The sequence below is a fragment of the Schistocerca serialis genome, chromosome 11, assembly GCF_023864345.2.
Source record: "Schistocerca serialis cubense isolate TAMUIC-IGC-003099 chromosome 11, iqSchSeri2.2, whole genome shotgun sequence".
NCBI lineage: Eukaryota > Metazoa > Arthropoda > Insecta > Orthoptera > Acrididae > Schistocerca > Schistocerca serialis.
In genome coordinates, this window is record NC_064648.1 from 41,595,135 (window position 1) to 41,615,004 (window position 19,870).

The window sequence follows — 19,870 nt, forward strand, 5'->3', positions numbered from 1 at the left end:
GGCTGTCTAGTGCTGCAATATATCTTAAATGAGGAAATGTATCCCATACTCTAATCACACAGCATCCAAATGAGTATGCCATATTTCATAATTTTCTACGGATTTAAATGTTAAAATTTATCCATCCACACCACGGTATCATTCCTTCATCAATTAAGATGTTTTGACTTAGATTAAAAGTTTCCTGAACCTTTTTCGAAAGAAAAAAGATCAATTACAAATTGCACTTTGAAAAGCTGATCGGCAGTATCCTGTTTATTGTTGTTGTTGAAAAAATGTAAAAATGCTATTTGTCTGAATCCGTTGCAGGACATCGTTTTGTGAAATATCGGTGTGTGTGTCAACGGATTCGTTGAGGAATAATCATTGATCCTACTTTTTGTACAATTCCCATTAGGATAGCAAGCCCAAACCATTTTCTAAGTTTGAGTCCCCAAATTTGGTATTTTTTAAAATCCAGTTTCCTTCTGTTGCAATTTTGACTGTAGTACTTGTTGGTTTCTTTGCTAACATATTCAAATAGATTGTTCCCAATATACAGAGTGTACATAAAGTCCACGAATACATTCAATTATTTATTGCACAATAACCAAACATTGTACAGATATCATACATATGTCATTTTGAAGAGAAACCCTGAAAGTTTTTTTCATGTGTACCACCACAGCGTAGTTTGGTAATTTGCCAATAGTCATCGTGTAATGGTTGCCTAGTCATAGATATTGCTATAATCGCACTATTTCACTCCCATCTATGGAGCTTGTTAGCGCTTCATGTTAGGTTGGCGCCATTAAAGTGCATTGTGGTAATCGCTGCTGCTTGCTGGATCACTGTTGTGTCTCGATGCTGATGCTGGCTCTAAATCTGGTTGTCTAGGGGTAAAAAAGATGAGGTCTCGTGTTTTGATGTGCTTTTGATGATAAATAACGAGCGAAACCAACAAATATTTAAACTTCAATTATTTATTACTCTGGTGGCCATCTTAATTCCACTGTCCGCCAAAGACAATGACGCAACACAAAGTAGTACTTCTTTTACATGTTCTTTGCATTGTTTATCCACCTCAAACAATAACACACAAACACACTTTACCAAAGCAACATTCCGACTGTGCTCCCAACCCTTCTTGCTGCTTGTATTTATAACCTTGTCAAAGAACTACTAAAAAGAGATATATATTATAAGTCACATGTACATCTGTTATTGTAATTTGTGCAGAAAAGTTATTAATTTATATCAAGTGACATAATTTAACAGGTTTTTAAAATGACAGACAGAATAATTCTTTGTTACAAAAAGGCCGTTTTTTAGAAGTTTGTCAATTGACTTCTCTAATTTGCATAAATAAGTGAATAACATGAATTATTAAGAATTACATTGGTTTTCGTCTAAAATAGGAGAGTTTACATGAATACTGAGTGAAAACGGTCCTAGTGAACAAATAGGTTTCACTGGGTGATTTTTTATTTAAGGAGATCCAAAATACCTAAGTTGGCTACTATTTTTCGTACTTCATATTAATTATTTAAGATGAACTTAGTGTTTTTACATGATGACATTTTCTGTATCAGTGGTCAAGTGATATTAACTTTTGTGTGGTCAGTTATTCAGTTTAATGGGTGGACTGTTTATGGAGACATGTTATGCAATCATTGTTAACATACACAATAACTTTTCTATAATCATAAATACTCGTTAAACTGCTTGAATTTGGAGGGTATCGCATACTTCAGTAAAGTAAAGCCTTTAATAGGTTCCATTACAAGTACTAGTAGCAAACATGGCAAGTTCAGGTGTGGAATGAGCATTCTGTGTGTTGGAGTTCATGAAATGGCCTCCCCGATCACCATATCTCACTCCATGTGACTTTGTTCTGTGGGGGCACAGTAAAGGTCTGGTGTATGGACTACTTATACCAACTGATGTACCAGAGCTCTGGGAGAGAATACAGGAAGTGACTGCCTCAGTCGAAGATGCCATGCTGGGATGAGTATGGCAAGAATTCAATTACCGTATTGATGTATGCCGGGTGACTCATGATTCTCATATCAAATGTTTGTAAAAAAAACTTTCAGAGTTTCTCTTCAGAATGCAATATGAGGGGGGACCCAAAAGTAACCAGAATCATAATGCTGCACATCGTGTACTTGTAGTAGCAGGTTGCGCCACCAGAGGGTTGTAGTAGGAGCTCTGCTGAGTCATTCTGCCATTCGGCGTCACCCAACAGTGAGAAGTGTGGTTTCTTTGGCAGTTCTTTGAGTGTGCATACAGTGCAGACGTGACACAAGGAAATGGCTAGTTCTTACGAACAACGTGCGGCAGTGAAGTTTTGTCTCTTGCTCAGCAAGAACCCAGCAGAAACTGTTGCAATGATTCAGACAGCTTACAAAGAACATGCTCTTAGTAAAACACAAGTGTACGAATGGTTTTCTCGGTTTTTTAAGGGAGAAATGGTGGTTGAAGATCAGCCCCGTTCTGGTCGACCTTCAACTGCTTGAAATGAAGACAACATCGACAAAATCTGTGATCTCATCAGTGAAGATCGATGCAGGACAATCGACCAACTTGAGAACTTGTCCGGGTTGTCGTGGAGCTCAATTCAGCACATCTTGACCATCGATTTGGGGATGCGAAGAGTGGCAGCAAAATTCGTGCCGAAGCTTCTTACCAGAGATCAAAGGGGTCGTCGCATTCGAGCCTGTCTCAAAATGAAGGACATGTTCAAAGATGATCAACATTTTTCAACAAAAGCATTACAGGTGATGAGTCATCTTGCTAGGGGTACGATCCAGAAAGTAAACAACAGTCATCACAATGGAAGTCACTTGGCTCACCTCAGCCAAAAAAAGCTCGACAGGTGAAATCGAATGCGAAAACGATGTTGATCTGTTTTTTTGACATCAAAGGGATCGTACACTCTGAATTTGTCCCTGAAAACCAGACAGTAAACCAACAATTCTATTTGGAGGTTATGAAACAGCTTTGCAGAAGTTTGTCATGAAAATGTCCGGCTTCGTGGGATTCTGGCATGTGGTTCCTGCATCACAACAATGCTCCCGTGCACACGGCTCTCAGCATTTGCCAGTTTTTGTCCTCAATGAAGACGACTTCCTTGACCCATGCGCCCTATTCACTGGATTTAGCACCCTTGGGCTTCTTCCTGTTCCCAAGGATGAAAAGAGACTTGAGAGGGAAGCGTTTTGTGGACGTGGAAGACGTAAAACGCAATGTCATGAAAGTGCTAGCAGGTATCAAAGAGGATGAATTTAAAAGGTGCTTTGAACACTGGAATGAATGTTTGGACAAGTATGTTAATGCTAGTGGAGAGTACTTTGAAGGAGATTAAGGTTGTATTTGAAAACAATAAAGTATATGCTTTCTATAAAGAAATTCCGGTTATTTTTGGGTCCCCCCTCATTTGTATGACACCTGTTCCATGTTTAGTGCTTGTGCAATAAATAATTGAAAGTGTTCCTGGACTTAGTGTATACCCTGTATAATTCTATGATATCCTCAACAGTCTGTGTATGTTTGGGAAATATGTTTGGACCCCTAGATCCTTCAAATTTATCATTGGTCATCAGTAAATCAAAATCTGACCACTGTGCACTGTCTTCTTTGTCTGATTCGTGTGAATCAGTTGGCAACCATACCATTCACCAAATTTTTCTTGGATGTATTTCACTATTTTCTAACCAGTAAATAATCTGTATGGTATTTCAAAAATATTTGTAATAACTGTTAATATATTTATCCCACTCTCAGACAAGACAGTCAATGCCTTCATGGAAAAGTATCTGCAGTTGCCTACAGAACAAGATTGTACCTCTTAGCCTGAAGTAAATCCCTAGCTACGAATATCTTTCTTTAAAGAATCAAAAGTATGGAAATCACATGGGGAGAAATCAGGACTGTGTGGAAGATGTGTAAGGGCTTCCCAATGAAACTTTTCCAGTGTTGTCAAAACAACCTTGGCAACCTGTGTAGCAAATTTTGTTTTGAGGAAGAGGTGCACATGAAAGTATGGTCATGGTTTAGTAGGAAGCTGAAAACATTTTTCCATGATGGCACTGATCATCTTGTTGTACAGTGGCATCAATTATCAACAGCTGTGGTGATTACTTTTGAAATTACAATCAGTTTATTTAAACAATAAAAATGTGGAATTGAATAATGACAGTAGTATGAAAAGGATAGGTTGTTACTTACCATATGGAGGAGATGTTCAAAGCCGCACACAGGCGCATCAAAAAGATCGCTAAAGATGTGATCTTTCAGCCAAAAGGTCTTCTGAAGTAGACAACACACACAAATTCATCCCCCGCCCTCTGTGGCTATCGGGGTTATTATAAGAACCGGGCAGCTTATGAAAGGGTGTCTGGTGGCGTCTGCATCCATGTCCTTCACTCTCTTCACAGCGAGTCTCTCCCTCTACAAACACCTTTAGAGGCTGTCGCTGTTCGGGTGTGGATGCCACAGGCTGTTACCGTCTGTAGTCTTTACCTTCCACCGGATGGTGATGTCGCACAGCATGTCCTGGCTGCGCTGATAGCCCAATTGCCGCCACCTTTCTTGCTACTGGGCGACTTCAACGCCCATAACCCTCTGTGTTGTGGGTCAGTGGTGACAGGTCGAGGCGCCACCACTGAGCATTTATTGGCACAGCTCGATTTTTCGATTTTAGATGATGGTACCTTCACACACTTGAGTGTGGCACATGGCATGTACTCTGCCATCGACCTTTCGATCTACAGCCCTAGCCTCTTACCGTCTGTCCAATGGAGAGTGCATAACGACCTGTGTGGTAGTGACCACTTTCCGATCTTTCTATCACTGTCACAGCGTCAGTCTTCTGGGCGCCCTTGCATGTGGGCTATGAATAAGGCTGACTGGGACTTGTTCTCCTCCACTGCCGCTATTGAGCCTCTCTCTAATGATGACATTGATGCAGTGGTTCACTCGGTCACCACCGGCATCATTACTGCTGCAGAATCTGCCATTCCCCGTTCTCCTAGGTCCCCTCGGCAGGGGACTGTGCCTTGGTGGTCGCCTGAGATTGCTGAAGCAATTAAAGATCGCCGGCGAGTGCTCCAGCATCTCAAGCGACATCCCTCCATAGAACACCTTATCGCCTTCAAACGGCTGTGTGCGCGAGCCCGCCGCCTTATCCGCCAACGCAGGCAGGAGTGCTGGGAGAGGTGTGTGTCCACCATTGGCCTCCATGTCACTCCATCGCAGGTCTGGGCCAAGATTCAACACCTCTATGGCTATCGGACCCCTGTCAGTGTCCCTGCGCTCTCACTGAATGGAGCAGTTTGTACTGACTCCAACGTAATTGCCAACCTCTTGGCAGAGCATTTTGCTCTTGAGTTCCACTTCTGCCAATTACCCATTGGCCTTATGCTCCATTAAAGAGCAGATGGAATGTCTGCGACTTTCATTTCGCACCCACCATCCTGAATCCTACAAAGTTCCATTCAGTGAGTGGGAATTTCACAGTGCCCTAGCCACTTGCCCTGATACAGCTCCTGGGCCAGATCACATCCACTGTCAGATGCTGAAACACCTTTCAGTGGACTGCCAGCGGCGCCCCCTTGACCTTTACAACTGTATTTGGGTCGAGGGTGAGTTTCCGTCACAATGGTGGGAAAGCATTGTTATCCCCGTTTTGAAACCTGGCAAGAACCCTTAGGAGGTAGACAGCTACCGCCCCATTAGCCTCACCAACGTTCTTTGCAAAGTGCCTTCGGAACCAGCCCTGTGGACAGCATACTTGTGTATGCAGGTGTCCCTCCACTGCAGTTACGGCGCCAACATTTACTGGCTGCTTATGCTGCCCATGTTTTTAGCTTGCGTGGGCATCCAAATTATTGTCTCCTGTTCCTGCAGGCAGTCATCCATCTCTGAGAACGTCGGCCCCGGTTGGGTTGTACGATCACGGTCCGTGTCCGAGAGCTTCTCTCCGGGTCTGGGGTTTTTCCTATTCCCCCTCCTTTCCGGGTCCCTCTGCATACACCCACGTGGTGTGTGCCTCGCCCTTGCATTCGCCTCGAATTGGCACAGGGCCTGAAGGAATCAGTCCCTCCGGAGGCCTTTCACCGCTGCTTTTATTCCATCCTAGCCACGTATCAGAGCTATGGCGTGTTTTACACTGACGGTTCGATAGTTGCTGGTCGTGTTGGTTATGCACTAACTCTAGGGGACCATTCTGAACAACGTTCATTGCCGGCTGGCTGCAGCATTTTCGCTGCTGAGCTGGTTGCCATCTTTCGTACCCTAGAGTATAGCCGCTCAGGTTAGTCCTTCGTGATCTGTAGCGATTCCCTGAGCGGTTTACGAGCTCTTGACCAGTGTTTCCCTCGTTCTGATCTGGTGATGGCTATCCAGGAGTCCCTGCATACTCTTGCACATTGCAGCCGCTCTGTGGTCTTTGTGTGGACCCCTGGCCATGGTGGGATACCTGGCAATGAAAATGTTGACCGCCTGGCGAAAGAGGCCACCAGTAAACCATCTCTGGACATTGGCCTCCTGGAGACTGATTTGAGGGGAGTCTTACGCCGCAAAGTTTTTGCGCTATGGGATGATGAATGGCGCGAACTGACCACACGTAATAAACTCTGTGCTGTCAAGGAGACGACAGCTGTGTGGTGGTCATCCCTGCGAGCCACTCGCAGGGACTCAGCAGTCCTTTGCCGGCTCTGCATTGGCCACACCCGCTTGACACACACAGCTTTCTACTGTCCCACCTCTATGTCGATGCGGGTCGGCTTTGACGGTGGTCCACATTTTGTTGGACTGTCCACTTTTAAGTGTGCTCAGGCAGATGTTTGCGCTGCTCGACATGCTCCCTGCCCTTATAACAGATGACTCTGCCATGGTGGACTTAGTTTTGCGTTTTATTCGGGCAGGGGTTTTTTATCATTTAATCTGAGTGTTTATGTCTTTTTTTTGTGTTGATTCTGGCCTTTGGCCTACGATTTTAAACTGAGTTTTTAATGTGTCCTCGGTGGTTGGCTTTTCCTTTTTTTTTTTCCCCTATGGTCGGCCAACCACCGTTACACTCAGTGTGATTTTAATTTGTTTTGTCTGATCTCTGTCTGAGTATTTCTTGTCCTCTGTCGTCTGCTGTATTTTCTATTGTTCGTTTTTTATTCTCTGTGGGTGGTTTTAGTTTTTCTGGAAAAAGGGGACTGATGACCATAGCAGTCTGGTCCCTTTAATCCCACAAACCAACCAAACACAAATTCATGCAAGCAGAAAACACACACACACACACACACACACACACACATACAGACACTTGCGCGCGCTCGCGCGCTGTCTCTGGCCACTAAGGCCAGACTGCAAGCATGTTACCAGTGGCAAGGGACAGTTCTCGCGTGTGTGTGTGTGTTTTGCCTAGTTAAGAAGAAAGCCCTTGGCCAAAACTCACATTTTTAACAATCTTTTTGGTGTGCCTGTCTGCTACTCAACATCTCCTCTATATGATGAGTAAGCATACTTTTTTGTACATTATAGAAATTTTTAGTGGCAGAATGTTTAAGTTTTCTTAACCACAAACAGTAATATTAATAAATAATGACATTTGTTTTTCCTTCTAGTTTTATAGTTGTAAACATTGCTGCTCTTTTCAAATTGTAACACAGCAAAATATTATTAGCTCTGTGTAGATGCTACTTGAATATCTAACTCTGGAGTCACTCTTTATTATCTTTGGTGTGACGTCATAAGCGCGTGACTGCGTGTGAGATCGCTCTCTAAGTTTTCATCTATTTTTAGTTTTCAGATATATATTTTAACTGTTTTTGTGATAATATTTACTATATAAGTGACTTATTAGTGGTTTCTTCATTCACCTCTGCATTTCGTGTGTTGTGGCCTGATATTTGTGAGTGTTTCGTATCGAGCAACTTAACCTCTTACCCGTGTTTACATTCCGCGCTGACCAGTTGCAGCTGTAGCGGCGCATCGAAAGCTAAGTACTAATTAATTGTTCGTGTATAGTATTTTATTTAGGAACTTTAGTGGTCTTCAACCGGTGTTCTTGGTGTTTTCCGGTGAAATAACTTCAGAAGAAATTTTTGCGAACTGCTTTCGGTTTCGTTACTGTCATTAGACGTTTGATTTTCTTTCTGTGTTAGTATTTTGTTATATTCTCATTTGTTGTTGATTAATACTTTCAATAATAGTAGTTACTTCCCTTGTAGAGCAAGTTTGTGATAATTGTAGTCAGTTTTTAACATCTTCTTATTGTAGTAGCGGAACTTAGATAAAGTTGTTTTCTTGTTTCAATAATTGTAAAATTTTACCATGAGTGAGAAGTGTGGGCTTTGCCGTAGGTTCGTGAGTAGTGGATTGCGGTGTGAGACTTGTTCGAAGTATTTTCACTGGGGGGAATGCAGTGGGGAAGCCAGTGGGCATTCTGGTGAGATCCTCTCCTGGAACTGCAGGTTATGTAGCAAGAGTAAGTTGATAGAGGAGCAGGAGCGTAAGATCTGTGCCCTTCAGGTGCAGTTGAAAAACGCACAGGAGGAGCTAGATAGGATGAGGAGGGAGAAGGGGGTTGGGGAATGGGAGCTGGCTGTTGGCAAGAGATCTGCTAGGAGAAGGAGATTTTCAGATAGTTTTACTATTGGTGTTTGTAATAGATATGACCAACTGTCAGAGTCTAGTGGAGAGGAATCTCTAGTAGCTGTAGATGTAGGAAGTATGCAGCAGACCTCAGCAGTTACGGTGGCTAGGACAGTTGCAAAGTCTAAGAGAAAGAAGAAGGTTCTGCTGTTAGGTAGTTCTCATGGTAGAGGTGTAGGCCAGCAGTTGCAGGAAGTTTTGGGGAGTGAGTACCAGGTCACCAGCATTGTGAAGCCTAATGCAGGATTGGCTCAGGTGACTTTTAACATAGGGGGGTTATGTAGGGATTTTACTAAAGAGGATCAGGTAGTGATTGTGGGTGGGGCTGGTAATAGTATTGATAGGGATGGGAAGTATGACATAGATGGTGACCTGGAAAAGATAGCCACTCAGACTGGCAACACGAATGTGCATTTCGTGGAACTGTTTCAGCGTCACGATCGGCCTCATCTTAATATAGCCGTCAGGCGTAATAACATGAGACTTGGGGGTGCGCTGATGACAGAAGGCATGAGTCACATTTCAGTGGTGTCGGTGGAGTCTATCAGTAGGACGGGTTTCACTAGACATGGCCTGCACCTCAACAGGTATGGGAAGGGGAGGTTGGCAAAACTTATAGGTGACAGCATAGGTGGGGGTGGTGGGATCACTCATGGGAAAATTCCGGTAGTTGTGGGTGTTAGAGCTGTACCTTTTTTAGATTGAAGTCAGCTGATAGGTATTCCTGCTTAAGGGAAGTCTCTCTAACAAAGAAACCACTTTCTACAAAGCTTGGGTATCCGATTAATGAGGGAATTAGTATATTTCATCAAAATATACAAGGTATTCGAGATAAAGTTAGTGAACTGCTTATAGATGTTGACTCTGAAATTATTGGTATATCTGAACACTTCTTAAATAAGGAGATAATTCAGAGGCTTCCTTTACCAGGATACAGGTTGGCTGGCAGCTTTTCTAGGAGCTCTTTGGGGTGTGGGGGAGTAGCCATGTATGTGAAAAACGGTATCCCATTTGAGTCAATTGATGTTTCAAAGTACTGCACTGAAAAGGTGTTTGAATGTTGTGCAGGTGTGGTTAAATTTAGTGGAGCTAAACTTCTTACTGTTGTTATTTATAGATCCCCAGACTCCGATTTCACAACATTTTTGCTAAAGCTAGAGGAGGTTCTTGGTTCACTTTATAGGAAATACAAAAAGTTAGTTATATGTGGTGACTTCAATATTAATTGTATAAGTGATTGTGCAAGGAAAAGGATGCTGGTAGACCTCCTTAATTCATATAATCTTATGCAAACCGTATTCTTTCCAACGAGAGTGCAAGGGAACAGTAGAACAACCATAGACAATATTTTTGTTCATTCGTCATTATTAGAAGGGCATTCTGTTAGCAAAAAGGTGAATGGCCTTTCAGATCATGATGCACAAATTTTAAGTCTAAAAGATTTTTGTGCTTCAACACATGTTAAATATAGTTACCAACTTTTTAGGAAAGCTGATCCAGTTGCTGTACAGACTTTTGTAAACCTTATCAAGGAACAAGATTGGCAAGATGTTTATAGTGCTGATACAGTAGACGGTAAATATAATGCTTTCCTCAAGACTTTTCTCGTGCTCTTTGAAAGTTGCTTTCCGTTAGAACGTTTAAAACAGGGTACTAGCACAAACAGGCAGCCTGGGTGGCTGACTAAAGGGATAAGAATATCTTGTAGAACAAAGTGGCAATTATATCAAAACGTTAGAAACAGTCAAAATCTAAATGCAGCAGCCCATTACAAACAGTATTGTAAGGTGCTTAAAAAAGTTATTAGGAAGGCAAAAAGTATGTGGTATGCAGATAGAATAGCTAAGTCTCAGGATAAAATTAAAACCATATGGTCAGTCGTAAAGGAAGTGGCTGGTCTGCAGAGACAGGTCGAGGATATAGAATCACTGCGTAGTGGGGATGTCCGTGTTGCTGATAAGTCGCATATATGTACAGTACTTAATAATCACTTTCTGAATATAGCAGGTGAACTAAATAGAAACCTAGTCCCAACAGGGAATCATATAGCGCTCTTAGAAAAAAGTGTTCCGAGACTGTTACCTGAAATGCTCCTCCATGATACTGACAAGAGGGAGATTGAGTTAATAATTAAATCACTAAAGACCAAGAACTCTCATGGATATGACGGGGTATCTAGCAGAATACTGAAGTATTGTTCCACGTATATTAGCTCAGTACTTAGCCATATCTGTAACTTTTCCTTTAGCAGTGGTCGGTTTCCTGACCGATTAAAGTACTCGGTAGTGAAGCCACTTTATAAAAAGGGAGACAGGGATAATGTTGACAATTATAGACCTATTTCTATGCCATCGGTGTTTGCTAAAGTTATCGAGAGGCTTGTATATACAAGGTTACTGCAGCATTTAAATTCACATAATTTGCTGTCAAATGTACAGTTTGGTTTTAGAAATGGCTTAACAACTGAAAATGCTATATTCTCTTTTCTCTGTGAGGTTTTGGACGGATTAAATAAAAGGTTGAGAACGTTAGGTGTTTTCTTTGATTTAACGAAGGCTTTTGACTGTGTTGACCACAAAATATTACTGCAGAAGTTGGAACATTATGGAGTAAGGGGAGTAGCTTACAATTGGTTCGCCTCCTACTTTAAGAACAGAAAGCAGAAGGTAATCCTCCGCAATATTGAGAGTGGTAATGATGTTCAGTCCCAATGGGGCACTGTTAAATGGGGCGTTCCCCAAGGGTCGGTGCTGGGGCCACTGCTGTTCCTTATTTATGTAAATGATATGCCTTCTAGTATTACAGGTGATTCAAAAATATTTCTGTTTGCTGATGACACCACCTTGGTAGTGAAGGATCTTGTGTGTAATATTGAAACATTATCAAATAATGTAGTTCATGAAGTAAGTTCGTGGCTTGTGGAAAATAATTTGATGCTAAATCACAGTAAGACTCAGTTTTTACAGTTTCTAACCCACAATTCAACAAGAACTGACATTTTAATCAGACAGAATGGGCATGTTATAAGCGAGACGGAACAGTTCAAGTTCCTAGGCGTACGGATAGATAGTAAGCTGTTGTGGAAAGCCCATGTTCAGGATCTTGTTCAGAAACTAAATGCCGCTTTATTTACCATTAGAACAGTATCTGAAATAAGTGACATTTCAACACGAAAAGTAGTATACTTCGCATATTTTCATACGCTTATGTCATATGGTATTATTTTTTGGGGTAATTCTTCTGATTCAAAAAGGGTATTTTTGGCTCAAAAACGGGCTGTTCGAGCTATGTATGGTGTAAGTTCGAAAACCTCTTGTCGACCCCTATTCAATAGTCTGGGAATTTTGACATTGCCCTCACAGTATGTATTTTCTTTAATGTCGTTTGTTGTTAGTAATATTAGCTTATTCCCAAGAGTTAGCAGCTTTCACTCAGTTAATACTAGGCAGAAATCAAATCTGCATGTGGAATGCACTTCCTTGACTCTTGTGCAGAAAGGAGTGCAGTATTCTGCTGCATCCATTTTCAATAAGCTACCACAAGAACTCAAAAATCTTAGCAGTAGCCCAAACACTTTTAAGTCTAAACTGAAGAGTTTCCTCATGGCTCACTCCTTCTATTCTGTCGAGGAGCTCCTGGAAGAGATAAAAAATTAAGCAAATTCCAGTGTTACATTCTTGATTTTCTTTATTTAAACTAGCGACTTGTTTCATTTTATGTGTTTCTACAATCGTGTTGTAATTTCATGTATTGACTCGTTCCATGACCATGGAGACTTCTCCTAAATGTGGTCCCACGGAACAATAAATAAATAAATAAATAAATAAATAAATAAAAATTTCTTATCAGATCAATGTGGGTCATTGTCACAAAGTATTCTCTGTTCTTTTTTGTGCAGTTAATACATTCTGTCTAAGAAAGGATGATTCCTGAAACATGCCATGAGATACTAATGAGTAGAAATCTCTTAAGGGACTGATGACTTCACTGTTTGGTCACTTCACAAAAAAATTTAAAAAAATAAATCTTAATATTTAACTTGTTTTATTTCTGAATGTAGCTGCTGTGGAAAATACAGGGTGTTTCAAAATGAATATACGGGTTTTACGGCTTTGTAACACATATCACATTCAGCTTACAATTATAAATAATACACCAAATGAAAGAGAAACAGAAACAGTTTTTCTTACAATTATTCAGTGTGAACACCAATCACACATTGAGTCAATAGCTGAGTTGTTCCGAAGCCTTGATCAATATGTCAGGAGTAACTATTGCAATAACACTGTTTCTAAAGTCAGGTAGATCAGCTGGTATCAAAGACACGTACACATAATCACGTCAGATCGTGTGTGAATGTGGAGGTCATGCATAAAATGCTTTGTCAACCGGGCCCTTGTGCCCAGTCCACAGGTAGGATACAATGTCGTTTAACCAGTCGTGTATTGAGTTATGCCAGTGAGGCGGTGCACCATATTGGTCCCAAATAAACATGTGTTGTTCACCTTCTTCCCATTGAGGCATGGGCCATAGTTGTAGCACATCATGATAAACATCAGTAATGTTGATTCACTGGAAAAAAAAAGGCCCATAAACTTTCTGTGGGGTATTTCTTGGGGCTAAGCATGAAAGACTCACACTCGTTCAACACGTTTTTGAGTCACTCTTTGTCATTACATGCTCTTACTATTGTGCACAGGTGTACAAACAAAACTGTTTGAGTTGCTATTTCATTTGGTGTATTATTTACCATTGTAAGTTGAATGTATTAAATGATAGAATGCCTTAAAAGTGGTATGTTCATTTTGAAAAACCCTGTATTAAGGTGCTAAACTTAAATTTTTTTAAAATGTCAACAGTGTTTCTTTGTGTTCAAATTTTCATCAGCATTTACACCAGGAATTCTGGTACATTTTACACCCAGTAATCTGGAATTCTCCACACTTAAAAATTTACGGATTATGCACTATCCCCTGTCTTTTAACATTTTGTTAACCTTTAATGGTGTTATGCAGAACTGTATGTCCATTATATTTCTAATTTATTTGCAGAGAATCGCTTAGTAATTCTCTGAAAAGGTGACTTGTGATTGGTTCTGTTTCTGTTTCTCAGTCTAAAAAATTTTCTTCTCTGTCAACATGTCATGAAATATCCAAAATAATTTTTTGTTCAGTATGATTCAAACCTATTAATTTGATAAATATTAGAATTTTAAGAGCAGGTAATATTTTATCTTACCAGATTCTTTGTACAGATAAGAAAGTTTTACTATCTGAGGCTTACAGTGTTTATTGACTAAGTTACAAAATGCATTGTTACTTGGACAGGGGTTTTAGAATTCAAACTGTGATGTGCTGGATGAATGTATGTGTTTAAATGGACTACTCTGATGTATACATTACTTCATTGAGTCAGTCTGAAGGACGAAAGTTGGTGTTCAACATCCATTGACATAGAGGTCATTAGAGAAGGAGCACAAGCTCAGACAGTGTCCACGATGGTGAAGGAAATTGGCCATGCACTTTCAAAGAAACTATCCCAGCATTTGTTAAAGCGACTTTGAGAAATCACAGAAAAACAAAATCTGGATGGCTGGATGCAGGTTTGAAACATTGTCCTCCCAAATACGTGTCCAGTGTGCTAACCACTGTGCCACCTTGCTCAGTATTGTCAGTATGAAAGGTGGTCCAAACTGTTCAGTTCTTCACCCAGTTCTTCCTCCCACTTTTAAAGTTGCTTGTGCAACCAGGGATTTTACACTTTACTTACTCTACCCTTTACTTACTCTACACTTTACTTACTCTACACTTTACTTACCCTACACTTTACTTACCCTACGCTTTACTTACCCTACGCTTTACTTAATCTACGCTTTACTTAATCTACATTTTACTTACTCTACGCATTACTTACTCTACGCTTTACTTACTCTACGCTTTACTTACTCTACGCTTTACTTACTCTACGCTTTACTTACTCTACGCTTTACTTACTCTATGCTTTACTTACTCTACGCTTTACTTACTCTACACTTTACCTACTGTACACTTTACCTACCTATGTGTGCTCTTAGATGGTTCATTTTTATTTGTCTTGTCATTATTGGATAGTATAACAATGAGTTTTTTTGATGATGAGCTCTTCTCTGTGGAACTTTTATTAATTAAGGTACTGCTATTTTACTGCACTTGCACTAGAAGGTTCACCACTGCTGTCAGATTGTAACACCTCAATAATATTTCAAATTCATTATTTTTTCTGTCTGAATGTTCTTAAGAAATCTATGTTCAAATACTCTCAATTAATTGACTGATTTTTCTTTTTGGGCATGTAGTTCATTAATCTAGATTTTCCATAAAGGACTAGAAGTTTCCCAGTGGTGATCTTCAAAGTGTTACAATTATAAGATAAATGGTTTTTCAGTAAAATCGAACATGTACACGCCTCTAGGGTTTGGAAAGCGCAAAAATTGTAGGTTTTGTTTGTTTTTAACTTTCGCATGTATTGTAATTCATTTTTCCTTAATGAATGTATCTCAAAATGATTCTAGCCTAGAACTATCTACATTAAACATGTGCGCACAGGATGTTCAGACAGGAAAAGAACATGTGTGTCTTCAGACTCCTAAAAATCTACTAATATACAAGAAAGTCAATGTAAATCTGCAAAACTTTCCTGGTATTAACCAGGAACGAAACTGTAGATCTCTGAATTGTTCATCAGGCATTTACTCCCTAGAAGTTGTATTTAAACAGCCTGCACAATTTCTGTTTCTCTGTAACAGTGTAATATAAATAAAGTTGTGTGTTGTAATGAAACACATCAGTTGATGCGTAAGTAGCATTACATACTGATGATGTCTCGTGAGTTGACTAAGCTTTACTTGTGTCCAAAGTACGATACATTTGTATTGAGCTGAAACTATAATAATTTATCACAAGTCATTTGTGACACATATTTGAAAAATGATGCTATTAGCAGGCATTAATAAGGTGGTTTATATGATATTATTTTAAGCTGTGCAGTTGATTTAACTATATGATAAAAGTATTCAGACACCCGTACATAATGTAGAATTGGCCACCAGGTGTCATGAGAGTACAAAATGATGCACAGAATATTGTTTTGCCAACAGAGCAGCAATGACAGCAGAATGGGTCAGTCAAGAGAACTCAGTTACAGTTTGGACTTATTATTGGGTGTCACGTGAGTAACAGATAAATTGTGGCAATTTCAACACTTCTAAAGTCACAAGTCAGTTGTTGGTGATGTGTTTGTGAAATGGAAATGCAAAGGAAGGACCAGAGCTAAACCAAGACCAGACTGACTTCCTGTGCTGACAGACAGAGACCTCTGAGCATTGTAGAGGGTGGCCATAAAAAAAATCACATGAAATCAGTGTAAGGAATTACCTGTGAGTTCAAAAGTGCTACCAGCAGAGTAGCTAGCACAGTGATTGTACATTGGGTGTTAAAAAGAGGAGGGTACGGTGATTGAGCAGCTCCTCATGAACCACACATTTCTGCAGTTTATGCTAAGTGACACTTGATATTGTATAAATAGTAATGCCACAGAACAGTGGGTGCCTAGAAATTAATGATTTGGAGTGATTACGCTATGCGCTTTGGCAATATGATGCAAGCTAATGTTAGGAGAATGCTACCTGTCATCACATATAATCCCAACATTGAACTGCAGTGAACTACAGCGGGGCTGATTTTGTGAATTTAGGAGTTCTTTTTGTTGTTAGAGTGTGGTCCCTGTATTGCAGTTAAGAAAACACTAAATGCAGAAGGATATGAGTACATCTTACAGCATTGTGTCTGCATATAGTAGAGAAAAGTTTGGAGACAGTGATTGATTGTATCAGAATGACAGTGCATCCTGTCATAAAATGGCATCTGTGTGCCAATGGTTTTTGGGCAGTAACAACCCTGAAATGGATGGGCCTGCCTAGTCCTGACCTGAACCCACTCATTGACTCACATTTTGGATGAGTTAAAATGTCAACTTTGCTCCAGACCCCCGTGTTCAAAATCACTACCTGTCTAAGTTTTTGGCTTTTGAGGAAGAAGCCACTGCCATTTTCCATGAGCATTCAGACACTTGGTCGAAAGTGTCCTCAGCAAAGTTCAGGCTGTAGTGAAGACAAAGGGTGGACACACACCATATTAAAGTCCACTAAAGGGTGTCCGAATACTTTTGATAATATAGGATATAGGACTGATGTTGTTTATTTCAAAATACTTGGCTGGAATGTGGTAATGTGTGCTTGTGTCAGCATGATTTATCTGTAACTTACTCTGTACAGTAAGGTGAGGTGAATCATTGAGCCATTTTTTATTATGAATCTGTAATTTTCCCTGTGTAATAATTATAATATCAGTTACAGACAAACAAATGGTGGGGTTATTTTTTTTTCTTTATATTAAGAACCATTATTTTTAATGCTGTGTACTTAACTTCTTATATTTTTGTTTTTATGTTAATGCTTTTCTGTTTTTGCAGCACTTGGCATCTGAGAATGATTATCTTGATGAGTGTGACCCTTTGAAGATTGAAGATGAGATGGTAAGCAACTTTTTGCACATGTATAGTTAAACTAAGACTTTAATATTATATTTGTTTTCACTTTGTACTGCCAGACAGGTTTGTGCACAGTGAATAACATAACCCTAAAATAAAGAAACTTACCTGTTTTATGTTTCATATTCTTTTCCTTTAATCATTTTTCTAGAAGATTAATGAACAGTTACTAAATAAATGTGCACAACACTATAGAATTTACATTCTCCTTATATTCATTGTTCATAAACACTGAAGATGACGAACTTTCTTGTTGTGAGTTAGTAAAATTTCAGAACACAGATTAGTAAACAACTCAAACTGTGGGTGGTTCCACAGAATATAACTTGTGACAAAGACTGACTGACCAACATTGGTGTTACATTATAGATATCAGATGATAGATGATTTAAAATTATATAATGAAAACAAAACACTGAGTGACTTCAGACTACTGAACATAAGATAGACAATCATTGATGACTTGTTACCCTTCTTTCACGATTTTTAAATCAGGTGTTAGTAATGATTAAAGTATTCTTTGTGCAAAATTCTACCAGGTGGATTCCTCTTTCATTCCTTTCACTTAGTCTGTATTCTTCTACCATTTTCCTTCTCTTCCTCTTCCAGTTATCCATCACAAGGCCAATGGGCTCTAGAGCCCTGAGACAGTGATTTGTGTGTTGTGCTTTTGTGAATGTGTGTATGCATAAGAACTTGGTCCAAAAGCTGCAATATTTTAGCTGTCTTTTTCATTCTGCTTGTCTGTGACTCAGTGACTCCTCTATCTGATGAGTAGCAATCTGTCCTTTCAATATTGTTGTTATTCCGTTGTATGTTTCCCTTAGTGCATTGATTATGTTAGTATTTTTCTGTGAAAGCCATTTAATCTTTGCAAGTCTTGGCTTCTGAGCCACTCATTATATATAGTTGCTTAACATAAGACTATTATCATATGTTTGTTCTGGTTCAAAAAATGGTTATGAGCGCTATGGGACTTAACTGCTGTGGTCATCAGTCCCCTAGAACTTAGAACTAATTAAACCTAACTAACCTAAGGACATGACACACATCCATGCCCGAGGCAGGATTCGAACCTGCGACCGTAGCGGTCGCACGGTTCCAGACTGCAGCACCTAGAACTGCTCGGCCACCCCAGCCGGCATTTGTTCTGGCTTTCTGCTATCAGGTAGTTCTTTGCATAGTGAATACAGAACCAAAAAGCCTTTCTGAAGTGTGAAATGACAATTTGTTTGACTGTATAATTAAATATGTAAATATTCTTGTAATATAAATTTAAATTGTAATTTACTTTTGTTTTTGCCAATGAATGTATCAAAGCGATTGAAAAAAAGATAGAGAAAGTTATATATTGGCTTAAAAGCATTCAGAAGTGGTTGTTAATTTTGAGCATGTTCATGAGACCCAAAGTAATATGTGCATTGGATAGTTGATAGAGAGATGAAATATAGGGTGGTGTGGTACATTTCTGGTGGCACCTAAGGTTTGCACAGTTCTCTACCCATGAGTTAGCATCACTGAAGTAATGAAAAATCCTTAGCGCAATATGTTTTCACCCACATAATTACATAACCACATTCGCTGAGAAAATCACATTTTAAGTGCCAGTCAACTCGGTCCTTTACTTAGTCTTAAATTGACTGCCATATTAGAAGTACATGTAAATGGACATTCCCACACATTCTGGTTGTCATCGGCATCCGTATTGGATTATTTTGTTATTTATTTGTATGTACTATTTAAATATTTAAAAGGAATTTTAGGATCAGAAAATGTGGACTTTAATTCATTTTGTTTGTATTAAACTCCACACATTATACAGATTTATGTTCATGAACTGAATAGATAGAAAATATGTAATAATTTACTTTAATTAACACACGAAGTTACGTCTACCTACACACAAAATTACCACAGTAATATATGAACTAACTAATACAATAGCCATGAAAAGTATAGTATATATGATTTACATCTGTGGAAGTTTCTAATTAATATCACAGCACTGGAAATTTACAGCATATTTAAAAGTCGCCTTTTCTGTGTAGAAATAGGGGCACTAAGTTTTCCTTATATTTGATCTTTGTGAGTAAGACTCATATCATCTGCCTCAGGATATTTGAACTGAAGTCTGCCACAATTTCTATTGAAACACACTTCAAGCCCTTCTCCAGAAACCAGTTCCTCAATGCAGTCAAGATAATGTGTAACGGTTTTCTCTATCTTTGTATCATTTCTAATTGATAATGCATTTGACTTTGTCTGCAATGGCTTTAGTAAAATGTGGATATTTAAAAGATGTCATATCACTTACTGCGTAACAGAGAAGACTCAAATTGAAAGCATAGAAATTGTGGCAAGACGGCAATGATTTTCATGCCAGAACAGAATCATTCCATAACCATTGCAAGCAGTTCTGCATTGTCCAATGCCTGGTTGACTCTTTACTGAAATACTATTTCAACTTGCGACAAGTTTCAATAACAAGGAAAAAACATTTTTGTTGTAATATTTTGTTAAGGTGAAAATCTTGATTATAGAAATATGATTATTTTGTATATCAGTACAGCTTAAAAGAGCTAACTTTATGAAAGTTTGTCACAGTACGTTTTGTACTATTTTTGCTGTTGGTGACAGTGAGTTATAAACCACT

The 19,870-nt window shown here is 39.4% G+C and overlaps 1 protein-coding gene across 2 annotated transcripts in view; it reads left to right on the top strand.

The window, feature by feature from the left end:
• The window catches only part of LOC126426976 (uncharacterized), a 141,691-nt gene that overhangs the window by 89,399 nt on the left and 32,422 nt on the right, over positions 1 to 19,870 (top strand). For both annotated transcript variants that reach the window (XM_050089133.1, XM_050089134.1), the window contains one exon: positions 17,140 to 17,202. In XM_050089133.1, the coding sequence (XP_049945090.1) occupies positions 17,140 to 17,202 (63 nt within the window). The remainder of the gene's footprint in view (positions 1 to 17,139; positions 17,203 to 19,870) is intronic.